This window comes from Gobio gobio (assembly GCF_949357685.1).
Source record: "Gobio gobio genome assembly, chromosome: 5".
In the NCBI taxonomy this organism is placed as follows: domain Eukaryota; kingdom Metazoa; phylum Chordata; class Actinopteri; order Cypriniformes; family Gobionidae; genus Gobio; species Gobio gobio.
The window spans coordinates 6,154,359-6,174,217 of NC_137101.1; the positions used below are offsets into that span (position 1 = coordinate 6,154,359).

Consider the following 19,859-nt stretch of genomic DNA (forward strand, 5'->3'; position numbering starts at 1 on the left):
GTTTTAGTTGGCATTTCCATCCAGACAGGCTTTGAATTTTTTTGTTGTTGTTGAATTTAATCATTCTCATCTTCCTCCTCCTCCTCATCATCATCATCATCATCATCATCATCACCATCATCATCATCATAATTAAACTGTCTTTTAGTCCTCTGAGAAAATCGTTATCATAGTCATTTGTTTAAGAAATTAAAATGCCCTTTTTATGTATTGATCACTTAGCAATTCGTTTTTTCTCACAATGACTGAGCACATGACTGCACACAAAACATGTTCAGTGATCAAAATGAAAAGCCAAAAGCTCTTAAAATAAATATTGTAGACATTTCTGTATTTGCAAATGGCGTCATTCTGATCGCTGGACACAGTAACTGTGATGTGGTCTTATTTGTGTGTCTGTGACCGTGTCCCACGAGACACGCTTGTATTTGTTTTGTGTGTCTTTGTGCTCTTAATGTTGCGTTCTCTCACGTCTGAAGGCTTTGAGAAAACCCGAAGCTTAAACAACATAGCCGGCCCTCTCCGTCTCTCTCCAGTGACCTCGCCCTGTCCGATTCGCCGCTCCCGTTCCCCTATCCCGTCCATCTTCTGAGGCCACGCCTACTCACACATAGCCAAATGTACTGCGGAGACTCCGCCCACTGTGGGTGTGGCTATACATTATCCTCTCCTTCTGTGAATATAGATATTATTATGTACAGTCTGTATATAGTAGAGTGATGTAAGAAAGTTTTAAAAAGAAATATCAGGGTGAATCTCACAAAATTATAATACAATATATATATATATTGCTTGATTCAAAATGAAGCCTATTTTAAGACTTTTTTAAAATATTGTTGCATTGTGACATTTCAGTTAAACACGTTTTCCCATCAAATCATCAGTACCTTAAAAAATAGTTTCTAATTGCCATTATTCTTAGTGATTATTCTGACTAGATTATCATTCTTGTAGAACAGCATAAAAACAGTGTAAATTGGTTTTAGTTATTAAGTTACATACATTTCTACCTTAACTTTAAGGACACTCGTTGCCTTAAAATGATTAAGTAAATAAACTTAAACCTAAAAAAAATAAGTTATGTGGAATTATCAAGCTCACATAATTTTTTTTTCTTCCAATTACGCATTGTTTATTTACTTAATAATTTTAGGGAACGGGTTTCCTCACTTTTTCCGCACATGATGCATAATTACTTCACAATTTAATATTTAAATATGTATATTGTATTACAGTAATGAGAATATTTTTTTACATAAAATACTACAAGGATGCATAATTAATTCCCAATTTAATATTTAAATATGTATATTGTATTACAGTAATGAGAATAATTTTTAAATAAAATACTACCATGCATAATTTAGATGTGTGTGTGTGTGTGTGTGTATATATATATATATGTATTTTTTTATAATACAATAATTTTATAATATATATAAAAAATATATATATATATATATATATATACAGTAATGACAATTAATATATATATCTTTGGGATTAAATTCAAATTAAAAAATATGTCACAATTAAAATATTTTAAATTGTCCTAAAACTGGCTTTGTTTTCTTTATATAAATGGGATGGCTTTTGTGAGCTTCACTCACTTGACTCGTTTTTCTTGCATTAACTCAGGATGAGTTCAGTAACTTCAGATCTCTTTGACACGGAGCAGAATGAGATTTAACTAAAGCTCGACCGCACTGTCTGTTTGGATCTAACTGTCTGTTTGTCTGTATAAATGTTCACGTCTGTCGTTGATGGATGTGTGCATGGACCGCTCCATCTCCGTCTGCAAGGAGCAATCAAAGGAGACGTGTGTGTGTGTGTGTGTGTGCGTTGTTGATCTGATTGAACCAGTGGAGAATCCGTGAACTGCTCGCTTCCGTTCATGCATGACCTCTGTCTGCTCCCCGTCTGTCTCCACCCTCTCTTGGCACGTACTGAAGCGGCATCATTACACTGGTTGTACACACAGATAACTGCTCAGAGCTTGTGTTCACGGGGTTCAACCGAACAGAGGGGAACGTTCTGTCTTAAAAGGGAGGGAACGGCCCAGACGAGACTCACAGGTAACAGACGCGCCGTGCTGTGTGATGATGTCACTGGGGAGAGAGAATGACTCTAATTGGCCTAACCTGTTCAAATCGCATTTAAAGAAAGCATTTAAAGTCAACGTCAAATGCCTGTTTTACAGGCCAATTAAACATTTCAGAGGCGGAGCAAATAAACTACCGGTTTTTGAAAGAAGTTGCATTTATTTGAACAGAAATGCTGTACAAATTGTGACATATTACAATATTAAAGGGTTAGGTCACCCAAAAATGAAAATTATGTCATTAATTATACTTACCCTCATGTCGTTCGACACCCGTTAGACCTCCGTTCATCTTCAGAACACAAATGAAGATATTTTAGTTGAAATCTGATGGCTCAGAAAGGCCTCCATTGGCACAATGCACTTTACACTCTCAAGACCCATAAAAGGCACTAAAGACGTCGTTACAAAGTCCATCTCACTACAGTGGTTCTATAGCCTGGATGCCAGCCGAACTTAGCCCCGCCCACAACATTTGAGCTCGGGCAGTTCGGTCTGGACTAATTATGCCCCAACTGAAACTGTTCGGACCAATGAAATTGTCAGGGCGGGCTTTATACGATGATGGACAGATGATCGTAACGTAATCATCCACGTCACCATTGAATTTGTTCTAATCCTAAACGGAGAACTTGTTCGGATATGCATTCACCTTTACTATTTCTCTCAGAAATGATGATCGTGTTGGTACTTTTGGTAACTAAAATTATTTTTTTACAACACCGGCAAAGATCGTTTACACTCATCTTCTTCTTCTAACGTTACTTATTCCAGCGTGCCGGTTGCCAAGTTTTTACTGCAAAACCCGCCCAATTGCTATTCAAAACTAGCCAAAAACAAGCCCAATAGCTTTCCGGGGGGGGGGGTTGTCCGGAAAAAAATGGCATTTGGGGGGTAAATATGTGTTATTTTGGCAGGGCTGCCTATTAAAATTCACATTCCTGGGTCTGTATATCACATAATTGGGGTCGCTTCAACCCGCGGACTTGGCAACACAGTGCAGTTGAGTTCTGTTGACATTTGACAACTAACGTTATGCGTCGCTCCGTTGCTCTGATTGGTTGTAGGTTTATCCAATTGAGGGCTTTCCTGGTTCGGTTGAAACACGCCCCATAATCACAGCCCAACGGAGCAGTATCAGACTCATATTCTGACTAGAATTGAGTATGATGACGTCAGGCTAGTGGTTCTACAATAATTTTATGAAGCGACAAGAATAGTTATATATAATAACGACTTTATTCAACAAGTTCTTGTCTTCCGCCTGGGCCTTTGACGTGAACTCACGAAGCACCACGACACATGCCCGGGAATAGAGCCGGCGTTCTGACCTGACACATGACCCGGAAGAGAGGAGCTTTGTTTACAAGCAGAGGAAGACGCGCCGTATCTAAGCTGTTGAATTCTACATTGATCGGGCTTTAGGTCTTGGCGTAGTGCTCAAAATGGGGCTAAAGTGTGCACCTCAAAGTTCACGTCAAAGGCCCAGGCGGAAGACAAGAACATGTTGAATAAAGTCGTTCTTTAGATTTTTTTTTTTTGCACACAAAAACTATTCTCGTCGCTTCAAAAATTATGATTGTAGAACCACTGTAGTGAGATGGACTTTGTAACGACGTCTTTAGTAGCTTTTATGGGTCTTGAAAGAGGAAATGTCATTGTGCCAATGGAGGCCTTTCTGAGCCATCGGATTTACACTAAAATATCTTAATTTGTGTTCTGAAGATGAACAAAGGTCTTACGGGTGTTGAACGACATGAGGGTGAGTAATTAACCCTCTGGGGTACTTCATTTATGGGTCACACTCAGGACCTTCGGGTCAAAAATGACCCCCATAGGAAATTGGCAAAAATATGAAAATACTATTTTTTTTGTGCATACAATCTACAAATCAGCCAGGATGCAGAAAAAAAGGATTCAACAGTGAAGGGGTGAATCTCTAAAACATCAAGAATGCAAAACAGACAAAAAAACTCACACACACTTATACACACAAAACAACGATTTGTTTGTGTGTGAGGTTTTTTTTGTCTGTTTTGCACTCTTGATGTTTTAGAGATTCACCCCTTCACTGTTGAGTCCTTTTTTTCTGCAACCTGGCTGATTTGTAGATTGTATGCACAAAAACCTCTGTATTTTCATATTTTTGCCCATTTCCCATTCATTTCCCATGGGGGTCATTTTTGACCCGAAGGTCCTGTGTGAGACTATTTTTTTTACGACCACTTAGACTTTTCAAATCCTGTCCCCGATTTTTTTTTTGGGTGTTCGTATACCAAGTACCAATAAAGTCACCAAGTTTCGGACCATTCCGATGAAGCTACGATTTTTTTTTTTTAATTATAAAACGCTTCGGGTCATTTTTGACCCAAAGTACCCCAGAGGGTTAATGCCAGAATTTTCATTTTTGGGTGAACTAACCCTTTAAAGAACTGTTTTCTATGTGAATATATTGTAAAGTGTAATTTATTCCTGTGATCAAAGCTGAATTTATAATCATCACTCCAGTCTTCAGTGTCTCATAATCCTTCAGAAATCATTCTAATATGAGGATTTGATGCGCTGTAAAAAGTGATCAGTTGACTTAACTTAAAAAATTAAGAAAATAAACTTCATGCGTAATTGAAAAAATTAAGTTATGTGGAATCGTCAAGTTCACATAACTTAATTTTTTCAATTTACGCGTGGTTTACTGCAGTATTTTTTTTACATTGTATTTACAAACCATTAATAATTGATAATAATTGAGCAGCAAATCCTCATCTCAGAATGATTTCTGAAGGATCATGTGACACTGAAGACTGGAGTAATGATGATAAATTCAGCTTTGATCACAGGAATAAATGACATTTTAATATATATTCAAACAGAACATACACTCTAAAACATGCTGGGTTAAAAATAACCCAAGTCTCTTTCAAGTTGGGTTGAAAATGGACTAACCCAGCAATTGGGTTGTTTTAACCCAGCGGTTGGGTTAAATGTTTGCTTAAAACAACCCAATCGCTGGGTTAAAACAACCCAATTGCTGGGTCAGTCCATTTTCAACCCAACTTGAAAGAGACTTCTTTCAAAAAACATAAAAAAATCTAAACTTTTGAACGGTAGTGAATTATTTTTATTAAAACATTTTTTGCACAGGAATATGTTTCTGATTTCATGTTGACTTTAGTTCGCTCTCTTGATGTAAACTGTAAGGCATATATTTCTATTCATGCTTGCAGAAACATTCATAGTCATAAGTAATATAATACATGGTCTGATCTAAAATATTTCTTCATTCATTATTAACTAGAGACAAACAACTCACGTCACCTGAGTCATTCATCTGCATCCTCTGTACTCTGTGTAACACATATGTATTTTCAGCTAATGCTAATTATGCTAGATTTTAATCGAGAGATAATTCAGAGATTTGTCCTGAGCATCATGTGAGTGAATCTAGAAGGAAAGGTTGCTAAGCAACTGGCATAGGGAGATTTTCTGTCACGCATCCTCAGCATAAACTTCATTTGCCACTTTGTGTCCACACCCTGCACAGTGTGTGTTGTTACCTGAAATGCTTTCGCAAGCAATAAAGAGCACTGTATGTTTACACCTCAAATGCTGTTTGCTCCCTGTGCACGTCCTGAATGCTTGATTGTAAATCACTGAATGTCTGTATATGAAGTCTAATCGAATACGATTTATAATAATCATATATGCAATAAGAGATGTACTTGATGAATTATCATGTTATGATGTTGGGGTGAATCTCATGAAGAAATATCAGGTCACATTTAACCCTAAAATCAAAATAAATAATATTTTGCATAAGGAAAATAAAACCAGTATTTATTTTTGCATTGCCAATGACAATTAAGCACATTTTCTTTAATGGAGAATTTTACTGTAATGCATAAAATCGCAATTTTGCTCACAGAGGCTGCATTTATTTGATCAAAAATACAGTAGAAATTGTGAAATATTATTACAATTTCAAATAGCTTTGTTCTGTTTGAATGTATGTTAAAATGTAATTTATTCCTGTGATCAAAGCTGAATTTATCATCATTACTCCAGTAACATGATCCTTCAGAAATCATTCTAATATGAGGATTTGCTGCTCAAGAAACATTTATTATTATTATCAATGTTGAAAACAGTTGTGCTGATTAATATTTTTGTGTAAACCATGGTACTTTGTTTTGCATTGCCAATGACAATAAAGCACATTTTCTTATAATGTAGAATTTTACTGTAATGTATAAAGTCTCATAAAATTTGCTCACCAAGGCTGCATTTATTTGATTAACAATAGAGTAAAAACTGTAAAATTGTGAAATATTATTACAATTTGAAATAGCTATGTTCTGTTTGAATATATGTTCAAAGGTAATTTATTTCTGTGATCAAATCTGTATTTTCAGCATCATTACTCCAGTCTTCAGTGTCACATGATCCTTCAGAATTCATTCTGAGATAATGATTTGCTGCTCGAGAAATATTTATGATTATTATCAATGTTGAAAACAGTTGTGCTGATTTATATATTTTTGTGTAAACCATGATACTTTTAAATTTTTGCATTGCCAATGACAATTAAGCACATTTTCTTTAATGTAGAATTTTACCGTAATGCATACAATTTCACTTTTATTTGTTTTATTAACATAAATTCAGTCATAGTTTCAAGATACTAGTATAGTTCATATTTTGAATTAGTTTGCATTTTTTATTTGATTACAAATTGTAGTCATTTGATTGTGTTTTTGTCAAATACTTGTTTATACATTTTTAGTTTTAGGTATTTTAGAGAATCAACGGAAAATGAGAAATGTTGCCTTGGCCAAAAAAAAAAAAAAAAACTTGGTTTATATTTTATTTTATTAAGTAACAAAAATGTTTGTTTTTAGTTTTAGTTAAAAAAAATGCTGCCTTAAACATCCAAGTTGATTGCACTTAAAAATTAAGTAATTTCAACTTAAATGACATTAAACTGACTTAAAAAAAATGAGTTAAAAAGGTTGAAAATTGCTCAACTTATTTTGATGAGAAATGTAAAAACATATGTTGTCATAACTTATTGATCATATAATTTTTAAATATAATTATTGTTGGTTTAACTTAAAGTAAGTTACCTGGTTGCCTTAAAATTGAGTTCTTTGAAATGAAAAGTTTGAGTTAATACAATGGAGAATGGTTTAATAAATAGAAATGTTAAGTTGATTTGACTAAAGATAACAAAGTTGTGATAACAAAATATGAAAATAATTAGATACAAATGAATACTGTTGAAATACAGTAGTCCGTAAAATGATTAATTGCCCTTTTTATTCATGCAAAATATAATTTCTTATTTTTATTTCAGGGTGAAATTTGACCCAGATGTTTTCGACATTACTTATGAGATTCACTTGTTCAAATATGCAATATATTTTGTCTACAAATGTTGCTTTTGTTTTTTTGTTTTTTTTTAAAAGAAGAAATTGCTCGCATTACTGATGCAGCGGATGTTGTTGCGTTCGCAGCTACTGTATCCCCTCTGGCTGACGTACAGTTTATATCGGCCAGAGACGGGGAAGGCGGGGCCAGCAGAGACTCAGATGGATTTGATGAATTGGATTGGACAGTCTGGAATAGAATAAGCCTGTGATTGGACGGTTCTGAAAGCGGACGCTCTGTGAACATAAAGCTCGCTTACGGACATCTCGATCGATCGGACTGCTCATGACCTTTGGAAATTGGCCGTTTGTCCTGTGTGGAAACAGACTGAAGAGAAAAAAAATATCACGAAATGGATAGTGAAACGTTTCCTGCTTTAAACAAGTCGGCTCTCCATTTAAATGTCGCATCTGTATAAAGGACACACACACATCCACCTGTGGCTTCCCTTCTGTGTCAGGTAGCAAATCCAACACCCCCTCGAATCCCTTTCCAAGGCCTCTGTCGGTGCAATAAGTGTATTAAGATGTGTAGAGGCACAAGTGTTTAAAAATGAAGTATTGGTGTATCGACTATACTATACAGAGTAGAGAGAGAGTAAACATGATCAGTTTAATAAATGTGACCTTCAGTCATTTATGCTTTTATCTGCTCTAGTATCTCTGGTGGATTCATTGTTGTCTCTCTGTGTGTGTGTGTGTGTGTGTGTGTGTGTGTGTGTGTGTGTGTGTGTGTGTGTGTGTGTGTGTGTGTGTGTGTGTGTGTGTGTGTGTGTGTGTGTGTGTGTGTGTGTGTGTGTGTGTGTGTGTGTGTGTGTGAGATGTTCATCTCAAATGGGACACTTGAAGACCTCATGAAAGCCTTTTCTTTCTTTTGTTTTTAACCATATACACTAAAATGTGTTTTTTTATCTTCTAAAAGTTGATTTTGTCAGCTTTCAAGAGTGCACAAGCATATATGAAGCCACAAACGTCATGGGGTCTTTGAATGTGTGTGTCGATTTATCGCAGTTCTCTTTCTCATTCCCGTTTCCTGGAAAAAATTTGCCCAGTGCAACAATCAGATGTGATGTGCAATAATGATGTGAAACAAAGCTGCACCGATTCACACTGTGATTTGAGTTCAGTCCGTGACAGAGCCTCTGGAAACACACGCGCGGCAGCTCTGCGCCGTGAACATGTTCGCTCTAATTAGATCCTTTCTTTTCTTTCAGCCATGGAGAGATTAGAGCTGTCACATCAGCGTGCGTGTGTGTGTGTGTGTGAGTGTGAGTGTGTGAGAGAGAGAATGTCATAAAACCTGTCAAGAACATGTCCAGGTCACATTTCACTGCAAAATCAAATACATTATATTGTGCATAGCCTATTTTAAGACCAGTAGGATTTGATTATATTCAAGACAACTATATGCAAATGAGTCACATCTTTTATTTATAAATTAAAAGCAGTGCTAATACCAACATGAATTATATATAGGCCATAATGAAAAATAAGTGCACTTCACTCTAAAAAATGCTGGACTAACCCAGCAATTGGGTTGTTTTAAGCAAACATTTAACCCAACCGCTGGGTTAAAACAACCCAATTGCTGGGTTAGCCCATTTTCAACCCAAACTGGGAATTGTTTTTAACCCAGCATTTTTTAGAGTGTAGCATTCAAAAGTTTGGGGTCGCTGGCTTTTTAAAATGCTTTTGAAAGAAGTCTCTTCTGCTCACCGAGGCTGCATTTATTTGATCAGAAATACAGTAAAAACTGTAAAATTGTGAAATATTATTACAATTTAAAATAGCTTCGTTCTGTTTGAATATATGTTAAAGTTTAATTTATTCCTGTGATCAAAGCTGCATTTTCAGCATCATTACTCCAGTCTTCAGTGTCACATGATCCTTCAGAAATTATTCTAAAATGAGGATTTTTGATGCTCAATAAACATTTCTGATTATTATCAAGGTTGAAAACAGTTGTGCTTATTAATATTTTTGTGGAAACCGTGATACTTGTTTTCTTTAGTGTTATTTGAGGAATCGAAAGCTAAAAAAGAACATCATTAATTTTAAATAGTGATCTTTTTTTAACATTATAAAATGTATTTTTTTAAATCAATTTAATCCATCCCACTGTAAAAAATTAACGGTTAAAAAATGGCAGCTTTGGTTGCCAGAACTTTACCGTACAAAAAAAAACGGTAGCAAAAAAACGGTTTTACAGATTTAAGTTAAATTTACAGTAAATAGCCGTATTTCATCAACTGAAGTAATGTTAAATTGCCAAGCTATAGAAATACTAATATCTGTTATGTACCTTTGATGTATGCTGACAACCACCAATCACAGTGGAGATGAGAGTCACATGATCAAAATCAAATCTCATCACAAGCAGCTTTTATACTGGAAAAAATTTTAACGGAAAATGTTCCGGTAATTTTCTGCCAGGACATTGTCCAGTAATTTTACAGTTTTACAGTTAACCCTTAAAAAACACAAACTAATGCCATGTGTAGTTCAAAATACAGGTAAAAAAAACAATACGCAAAATTCTTTCATACTCACTTAAAATGTTGGGTTAAAAATAACCCAACAAGTAACCCAACTTAGGGTTGGTATAGCACCTCCCCAACTGTCGGTTATTTTAACCCAATGCATTGGGTTAAAAAACAGTTGGGTTAAAAGTAATGCTTTAGCTAGTCCTGTAATACAATTAATAGTAACATGCATGGCTATATTCATATGACAACATTCATTATGAATATACCACATTTCTGCCAAAATACACTCTAAATAAATTGTTGGGTTGAAAATGGACTAACCCAGCAATTGGGTTGTTTTAACCCAGTGAATGGGTCGTTTTAACCCAGCCGCTGGGTTAAGTGTTTGTTTTTAAAAAAAAAAAAACAATCGCTGGGTTAAAACAACCCAATTGTTGGGTTAGTCTATTTTCAACCCAACTTGGATTTTTTAGAGTGTGATTAGAAGAAACATATATTTCAACAAAAATACACCAAGTGTCATGCACGGAAATCTGGAAATGTTAACAGTTTTTCACTTTAAATTACACAACGACTTTTTCACTTACAAAAACTGTAAATGTAACGGTATTTTACTGTTAAATGTAAGGTTAGATCTATTACAGTTATTCACTGTATATAGTACGGAAACTTTCTGTTGTGTTTTTTAACCGTAGCATTTTTACAGTATTTTACCGTTAAAATACCGATGCATAAAAAACCCTACAGACCACTAACTTTTTTTTTGCACAATGAAAATAATTAATTGACACAATACAAGAAATCTTACTGATCATAAAAATAAGCATTATTTCCTATATGCAATTTTTTTTATTTCTTCCTTAGGATTTTTGGTTTAAAATGTGACCCAGACATGTTCTTGACAGGGTGTGTGAGTGTGTGTGTGTGAGTGTGTGTGTGTGTGTGTTCCCACCACCCACAGAACTTAAGAGGATAGTATTCTTCATGTTAATATTATCTGCTGCTTTACGAAGTCAGGGCACCGTTTCAAATATAAATGACAAAATGTAAAGGTATATATTTTTGAACTTAGATCTTGTATTTTTGTGTCTCTTGAAGAGTCTCATTGTCAGTCGTGCCAGTCCTGCGGTGTAACTGTATGTCCACTCTGTGCAGACTGTGAATCTGGAGTGTTTTTCATGTTTCAGTGATTCGAGTGTTGAACATGTATTGTGGAGTCATTTGTCAGCCTTTTGTAGTGCATGCAAAGACCCATGGTCAAAATGTAAAGACTACGTCTGAAGAATATGTATAGTTCAATGCAATGTGAGACAGTCGGATAAACATATTAACATTGTTTTAAAAAAATCCAAACAGCTTTCTTTTCTTTCTGTTTAAATCACACTGCATCACCTGGAGTAGCCAGAGGACAGTGTTCAGATGTATGCATTTATCCAATGAGGAACGAGCAAGAGCCAGCAATATCTGTGATATTTCCTTTATCTTTTGCATCAGATGTTTCTCCTGAAATTCAAAAACAAATGAGATGACTTCTGACATACAGTAAAGATGAAGACAGCAGCTCCGATCATTTGAAGTTTTGAGTTTATAGTGAGATTCCTGAGGTCTTTTTCCTCTGAGAAACATCTGAGAGCAAAAAGGCTTCATTTGCTTTGCGTTGCGAAAATGTGTTCTGAAAACCATTAAGAATGTTATTTCTGAACGTTCTAAATGTTTTTTTCTTGGTTATTATGCGGAATATTCCATTTTTTATCCGTCTTCAAACATTATGGAATTGTTACTTTTGAATGTTCTCTGAGCATTCGGAAACAAGTAGCAACATTCAAGAAAACATTCAATGAACGATGCATAACGTTTTGAGAACATTGTTAAAGGAGTAGTTCACTTCAGAAATGAAAATTTCCTGATAATTTACTCACCCCCACGTCATCCAAGATGTTCATGTCTTTCTTCAGTCGAAAATAAATTACGTTTTTTGAGGAAAACATTCCAGGATTTTTCTCCATAGTGGACTTCAATGGGGTTGAAGTTCCAAATCAATGCAGTTTCAATGCAGCTTCAAAGAGCTCGACACAATACCAGCAGATGAATAAGGGTCTTATCTAGCGTAACCATCGGGCGCCCACTATGATGACTAGCCCCCTCCCCCCCCAGTTTATTATACAAATTAGGGATGCCACAATTCTCAATATAATATTGGACCGTTCGGTACGGCATTCACGGTTCAATACGCGCCTGTGAATTGCGTTTTTTCTGTTTTGCATTTAATTAAGTATTTTTCTACAAATTCTATCATTTGCCTCCATCGCAATACTGAACAACGCGACAAACATTCACATCACACGTTAGTGGTAGAGTTATACTCATGGAACACTATAGATATTCACAATCACGAAAGTTTATTATTTGCATGCGTTTTAAAGCCTTGCCGGCGTGTGCGCGGTTTAAACATGCGCTTTTCCGAGCGCGCGCACTAAACGCCTGTCAAACACGTGATTAGTGGACTAAGTAGTCGTCTTACTGCGTTAATACTGTCAAATACACACAAGGTTTACATAAACACAGTCGGTTATGTCTAAAGTGAAAGTAAAATCGGCACGTATCTGTATATTAGATGCGTGCAGGTCTTAAATTGACAACAGCGCAGCCAGTGAACACGCTGTCCTTAAAGGGACAGTTCACCTATAAAATCATGTCATTATTTACTCACTCTAATATTGTTCCAAACCTGTATTCATTTCTCATTTTTGAGTGAACTATCCATTTAATGTTAATACAACAACAAAAGACAAAGAGAAAATCACTCACTGCTCTTGACTGAAAAACTTTAATACAGTAGCTTTAATAAGAATCAGTGTATATTTTATTGTGAAGTCTATGTAGTGTTTTATTTTTACATTTATTCATTCAATTTCATTCTTAAATGCTGCTGTACAGCTCTGAGCTGCCAGTGTAGATCTTTATATTTATATATATATTAGGGATGCAACAATACAGTTAGTCCACGGTTCAATACATAACTCATTCTTAGGTGACAGGAACCGCAAGAGGTTAAAGAGAAAAAAGACAATTTTTTTATTGCAATACTCTTTCTTTATTTTACTTAAAAGAATTGAAAAACCTTACTTAAACTTAAAACTTTACTTAAAATAAACCCTTGTACACATTCCTAGTGTATTGTAAAATATAAAATAAATATATATAAAGATTTACACTGGCAGCTCAGAGCTGTACAGCAGCATTTAAGTATGAAATTGAATGAATGAATGTAAAAATAAAACACTACATAGACTTCACTATAAAATATACACTGATTCTTAGCTACTGTATTAGTTTTTCAGTCAAGAGCAGTGAGTGATTTTCTCTTTGTCTTTTGTTGTTGTATTAACATTAAAGCGATATTTCACTCAAAACTGAAAATTCTGTCATCGAGAAATGAATACAGGTTTGAAACAATATTAGTGTGAGTAAATAATGACATAATTTTATAGGTGAACTGTCCCTTTAAGGACAGCGTGTTCACTGGCTGCGCTGTTGTCAATTTAAGACCTGCACGCATCTAATATACAGATACGTGCCGATTTTACTTTCACTTTAGACATAACCGACTGTGTTTATGTTAAACTTGTGTGTATTTGACAGTATTAACGCAGTAAGACGACTACTTAGTTCAGTATTCACGTGTTTGACAGGCGTTTAGTGCACGCGCTCTGAAAAGCGCAAACCGCACACACGCCGACAAGGCTTTAAAACGCATGCAAATAATGAACTTTCGTGATTGTGAATATCTATAGTGTTCCGTGAGTATAACTCTACCTCTAACGTGTGATGTGAATGTATGTCGCGTTGTTCAATTTTGGGATGGAGGCAAATTATGGAATTTGTAAAAAAATAATTAATTCAATGCGAAACCGGAAAAAACGCAATTCACAAGCGCGTATTGAACCGTGAATGCCGTACCGAACGGTTCAATATTATATTGAGAATTGTGGCATCCCTAAGATATGTTATATTATATTATACAATACACTAGGAATGTGTACAAGGTTTTTTTTTTTAAGTAAAGTGTTAAGTTTAAGTAAGGTTTTTCAATTATTTTAACCTCTTGCTGTTCCTGTCGCTTAAGAATAGAATAGCAAAAAACTGATGTGACAAGCCATCAGAACCGAACCGAACCGAAAACCGTGGTTAAAAACCGAGGTATGTATTGAACCGTGGACTAACTGTATTGTTTCATCCCTAATACAAATATAATAATATTTATTACATAACAGTTGTTTAAATTATTTTAACGTAATGACAAAATGATTATAACATCTCAAATACTGAAATAAATCAAATGTGTTTTTTTTTACAGTATATTGTTTTTGCATAATGCTTGATGAGTTTGATTGACAGCTGTGTTTGGTAATCATGTCGCGCGGCTCGTGCCTGTGAGTTTACCTATTCACTTAGCCTATAATTTGCAGTTATGTGATATAAAAATAGTTTCTTTTTTATAAAAAAAATCAAATTCAGGCTGCAAGTAACGTTAATACTTTTCAATTCCAAGCGCAGGTTCATTCTGTAAAGCTGGGAATACGCCATCAGTGTCTGTCAGTTGTGTAGTGTAGGGGTAAGGTGTGTGACTCGTTTTGACGTAATTCAACCTGCGGTTCGAATCCGCCTTTTGCCGAACTCGCTGTACTTCCTTTTCTCATAACATATCCGATCGTAAAGGCGTGTATTTTCAATAAAAATGAAGAAAATATTTGAAAAGTGGAAATAAAGTGTCTAACGTTTGTTGTAACCGCTGCTCATGTTTTGTATGTGGACAGGTTGCAGATACAGTTTTGGTTTTTATGTAGATAGTGACACCCCCAACCCCCGCCCCGCCCCGACCAAAAATAAAATTCTGCCTACGCCACTGCATTGGACATTTTCTAAAAGATATAAAAAAATATATACTTTTTAACCACAAATGCTCTTCTTGCACGTTTTACGTTATCATGTTGGAAAGGTCACGAAAAACATCAAATTTTCTCCTCCAACTTCAAAATCATCTGACATCGTTATTTTACCTTTTTTTGTGAAGGGTGTTTGACTTAGTCTTTGAACGTTTGCTTTGTAAACACTTGATCGGTACTTTCGGCTACGTCACACGTGACCTTTCCAACGTGATTACGTAATACGTAAAAAAGAAAAAATGTTATATATAAAAAAAAAAAGATAGATGATTTCGCTAGATAAGACTCTTATTCCCCGGCTGGGATTGTGTCGAGCTCTTTGAAGCTGCATTGAAACTGGAATTTGGGCCTTCAACCTGTTGGACCCCATTGAAGTCCACTATATGGAGAAAGTCCTGGAATGTTTTCCTCAAAAACCTTAAAGGAACACGCCACTATTTTTGAAAATAGGCTCATGCTCCCCTAGAGTTAAACAGTTTTACCGTTTTCGCCGATCTCTGGGTCTGGAGCACTTTTAGCATAGCTTAGCATAGATCATTGAATCTGATTAGACCGTTAGCATCTCGCTCAAAAAAATGACCAAAGAGTTTCGATATTTTTTTATATATTTACTATAGTCAAGTTTTAAATAGGAAAAATATTGAAACTCTTTGGTCATTTTTTTGAGCGAGATGCTAACTGTCTAAACAGATTCAATGATCTATGCTAAGCTATGCTAAAAGTGCTTCCACCAGACCTGGAGATTCGAAAACGGTAAAACAGTTTAACTCTACACTGTCAGAAATAAAGGTACAAAAGCTGTCACTGAGGCGGTACCTTTTCAAAAGGTACACTTTTGTACCTTAAATGGTGCATATTAGTATCTAAAGTGTACCTAAAGTGTACATATTGTTACCTAAAAGGAACAAAAGTGTACCTTTTGAAAAGGTACCGCCCCAGTGACAGCTTTTGTACCTTTATTTCTGAGAGTGTATGGGAGTTGGAAAATGAGCCAATTTTCAAAAATAGTGGAGTGTTCCTTTAATTTCTTTTCAACTGAAGAAAGACATGAACATCTTGGTGAGTAAATTATCAGGAAATTTTAATCCTGATGTGAACTACCAGATAACTTTGAACAAACCTTCTATTAAAGTTACTGGAAGAATGTTTGTTCATAACGTTGAGAGAACGTTCCCTGTTAGGGATTTAACCTCATTGCTGCCTAGCTGAACAAAATAGACCTAGATTTGTTTTCTTTTCTCCTTATGGGTGGATCTGAATTGTAACGTAGCTGTAAAAATCAGTTTGCACGTACACATTCAGAGGATCAGACCGTGGTCATCCTCATCTCTCCCATCAGCTCTCTATATGTAGGTCTTCTTCTGTCCCGTCACTACGGACACCGTTGCCATGCTGGGGAAACAAAACAGCAGGGGGTGAGTTTGTGTTTTTTAGGCCGCGGGCCTCCCATGAGCAACTGTATCCATAACGACCAGGGAGTTGCCGTATCCATAACAACTCCATCTCTGCACAAACCCGCTTCTGAGAAGACTGAACTGAAGAGCATGAATATTGCATCACAGTCTCTCTGCTCTTCTCTGTATGAACCACTGTGTGATCTACAGCTCCACAACTCACACAAACACAAGCGTGTTCACAGCTTCTAGACAAGATCAAGACTTATTTATTTACCCTCAGAAATCATGTTATGCATACTAAGCATTTGCATTATCAACTGTTGCATGCAAAACATGAGTTTGATCGGAATAATTTGGGATTTGTGTGGCTGATTCGGTCTGCGTTGATGATACAAGTGCTTATTTTTTCCCTCTGTTGCAAAACAGTTATCAATTGCTTTAAACATTTATAATGTTTTTGATGTTAATGGTTTAAAATAAGAAACAATATAATAGGAAAAGAAATGGCCTAATTACTTTAACGTATATTGTATTAAAAATGGTGCTGTTCTGTAATTTTTGCCCCCAAATTTTTTTTTGCTTTCGGAATGGACACGATTCGAAAAGGTTAAATGTTCCTGAAAACAAAAATAGTCACACTTGTACTGTTCACGGTCAAAACTGAGCGCATTGGGAATGAATGGGTGATGAATTTCCTAGTGGAAGCGTTTGGTATTGCGCACAAACAAATTCTTACTCAAAGCTAATTTTTTGAGATATCAGCCTTTATGGCTTTAATTTTCTCAGTTTTAGAGTAAAATGTGTTTTGGAAAATATATATATTTAATATACAAATTGAAATTGGTATTTTTGATGCCAAATGTCATCTTAAAAAAGAGACCAAACTGAAATGTGTGCTCCAAAGCATCAAAGATTTAAGTTTGAAATAAAAATTTTAGGTCCATGGTCAAAAAGTAAATATATGGATTATAACTACTGCATAAATATAATTTAGTAATATATTCCCTTAAAAAAATACAAATTATTAAATAAAAATATAGTACAATCACTTCATTGTAATACAAAAAAATCTGTAATTTTTTAAAACGGTATATAAAACGAGCAAGACTGCTGTTGTGTGTGATATTGCTTTTATACGACACTTCAATAAAACTATAATTAAGTTGTTCAGTACACAAGTTATTATTGCGCAACATACATTGTAGGCATTTTCGCTCCACAACAAAATTGTTTTAAACGAAGTCGAACTGAAAACAACTGCGTATCTCCAAGATGTTTTCTTCCTGAATGAATCGGAGCCAATCGGTTGAGTGAATGATTCAGTGACTCCTTCGTTCCTGAATGGATCAAATCATTTGAATGTATGTTTAAATAGAGTGCCGAAGTAATGACGTCACTTTGTAGGCCAACCCGGAAGTTAGCGGCGCATGGGTTCCCTCGATCAAAAAGCCATTCATTTTCCCCATAGACTTTTGGAAAATCGCAAAAAATAAGATCTGTGTTCAACAAAGAGTAATGACCCTTACACGTTTTGTCTACCAAGATAATCTTTACAAGTTCATCCAAAATGTATACATTTTGAAGCCCAAATAAAGCCGTCAGATATAAAAGGCTAACGGTAGGCTATAAACGGACTACAGCACACCATGGTCGCGGATCAACGTCATCATCAAGCTTCCTCAAACTTTATTTAAAAGCACGCTCGCTCATTATGATCTGCGCTGTGTATGAACCCTATGGTATGAACACTTATCCACTTTTTCATGAGAAATATTGCCCAATCGTTTTTTCCAAAAATGTTAGAAACTAATTTTGTTTATGCGTGCCTCTCTGAGATTTATATTTTGTTAATGTTTTTTCAGACAATATGATTATCACTGTGATAACATTAAATGACATGAAACACAACCCAGTCTCTTTTTGTTAAATGCAAGTTTATGTATGATCAATAATACAAAACGTATAATAAGCTACACATGAAATAAAGCAAACAATTCAGTCAAACATTCAAAGTCAGTGCTAGTCGGCTAACTTACAACGGTAACGTACAGTTATAGCCTAAAAATAAACAAGTAATGCAACTTATCTTTGCACTCAGCCTAAACGATTTGCCAGGGAACAAATTATAGATCCATGAGAGCAAATATGGGCCGTTAAATCTCCACAAGACTAATTATAGCTGGAGACGCCACATAGACATCAGAGCCAGCGGCAGGCGGCAGAAGGACTAGCCGAGGAAAGTCTACTCTCGCCGGGTAAACAAGCGCGGAGCGCCGCGGACCCACTGGAGCTCACAACTCCGATAACACCAGATAAAATGTTTAAATAGGCACTCTTCTTATAAATAAACCACATATTTGAGCTTTAAACAACTACATTATCGACTGAAAAAGTCTTAAAACTAAGTTGTCACACATTAACAGTAGATTTTAACACAAAAAGACGTGTAAACACAGCCCATGTCAGCCATTTCTCAACGAGACAAACATGTGAAGAGAGTAAACTCCAAATGTTCAAGCATCCAACTTTGCGCGAATAGCGCGATTTATTCACGCCACATAAGTTCTTCATTCTAGGCTGAAACGCGGGCTAGTGAGAGATTGCCTGTTTGTCACGATGACGTCTAAAGTCCCCGCCAAAGGATGTAGTCCCTTTTAGCAACTTGTTAGCAACCATCGTTTTTAAGACACAATAAAGTCTTAAAAAATCACAAGCAGGTTATAACTAGTGTGTTTTATGTCATAGATTAAAACGTGAAAATATATAGAGGCTTTGTTAACCACAGACCTTATTTCAGGCGATTTAGCAAAAACCCATTCAAAAAACCCATAGACTTTAGGGCGAGGGAACCCATAGGGCTAAAATGCTAACTCACTTCCGCGTTTTGGCCTACAAAGTGACGTCATTACTTCGGCACTCTATAACGCCATCTACTGGTGTGTGGATTTAACCGTTTTCTTTCCTGCATTGACATATATAAGGCTCTATTTTAACGATCTGAGCACATGGTCTGAAGCACTTAGGTGCGCTTAGGGCGTGTCCGAAACGACTTTTGCTAGTTTCACGACGGGAAAAATGGTCGGCGCACCAGGCGCATGCTTGTACCTATTCTATTAATGAGTCATGGCGTGTGTGTTTTGAGCGTAACGTGCAATAAACCAATCAGAGTCTCATCTCCCATTCCCTTTAAAAGCCAGTTGTGCGCGTCATGGCGGATTCGCTGTTTACATGTGAGCAGAAAGACTGAACGCTTCTCCAGAGAGGAAACCTTTTATTTCTAATATTTAGCATGTGTGTGTGTTGCTGTGCGTCCCTGTGTGTGTACACGCGTTGTGCACCGCCTATAGACATTTACATTTACATTTACATTTATGCATTTGGCAGACGCTTTTATCCAAAGCGACTTACATTGCATTGAAGGTACACATTTTTACATTTTGTCAGTTCTTGCTTTCCCTGGGAATCGAACCCATGACCTTGGCGTTGCTAGCGCCATGCTCTACTTT

General features: G+C 35.9%; 1 protein-coding gene across 1 annotated transcript in view; it reads left to right on the top strand.

Moving 5' to 3' along the window:
• kcnc2 (potassium voltage-gated channel, Shaw-related subfamily, member 2) overlaps positions 1-8,170 on the top strand; it is an 81,133-nt gene extending 72,963 nt beyond the window's left edge. Inside the window, exon 4 of the mRNA XM_079817342.1 lies at positions 7,612-8,170. Coding sequence (XP_079673468.1) covers positions 7,612-7,736 — 125 coding nt within the window. The 3' untranslated portion in view covers positions 7,737-8,170. The remainder of the gene's footprint in view (positions 1-7,611) is intronic.
• Positions 8,171-19,859: the final 11,689 nt, after the last annotated feature.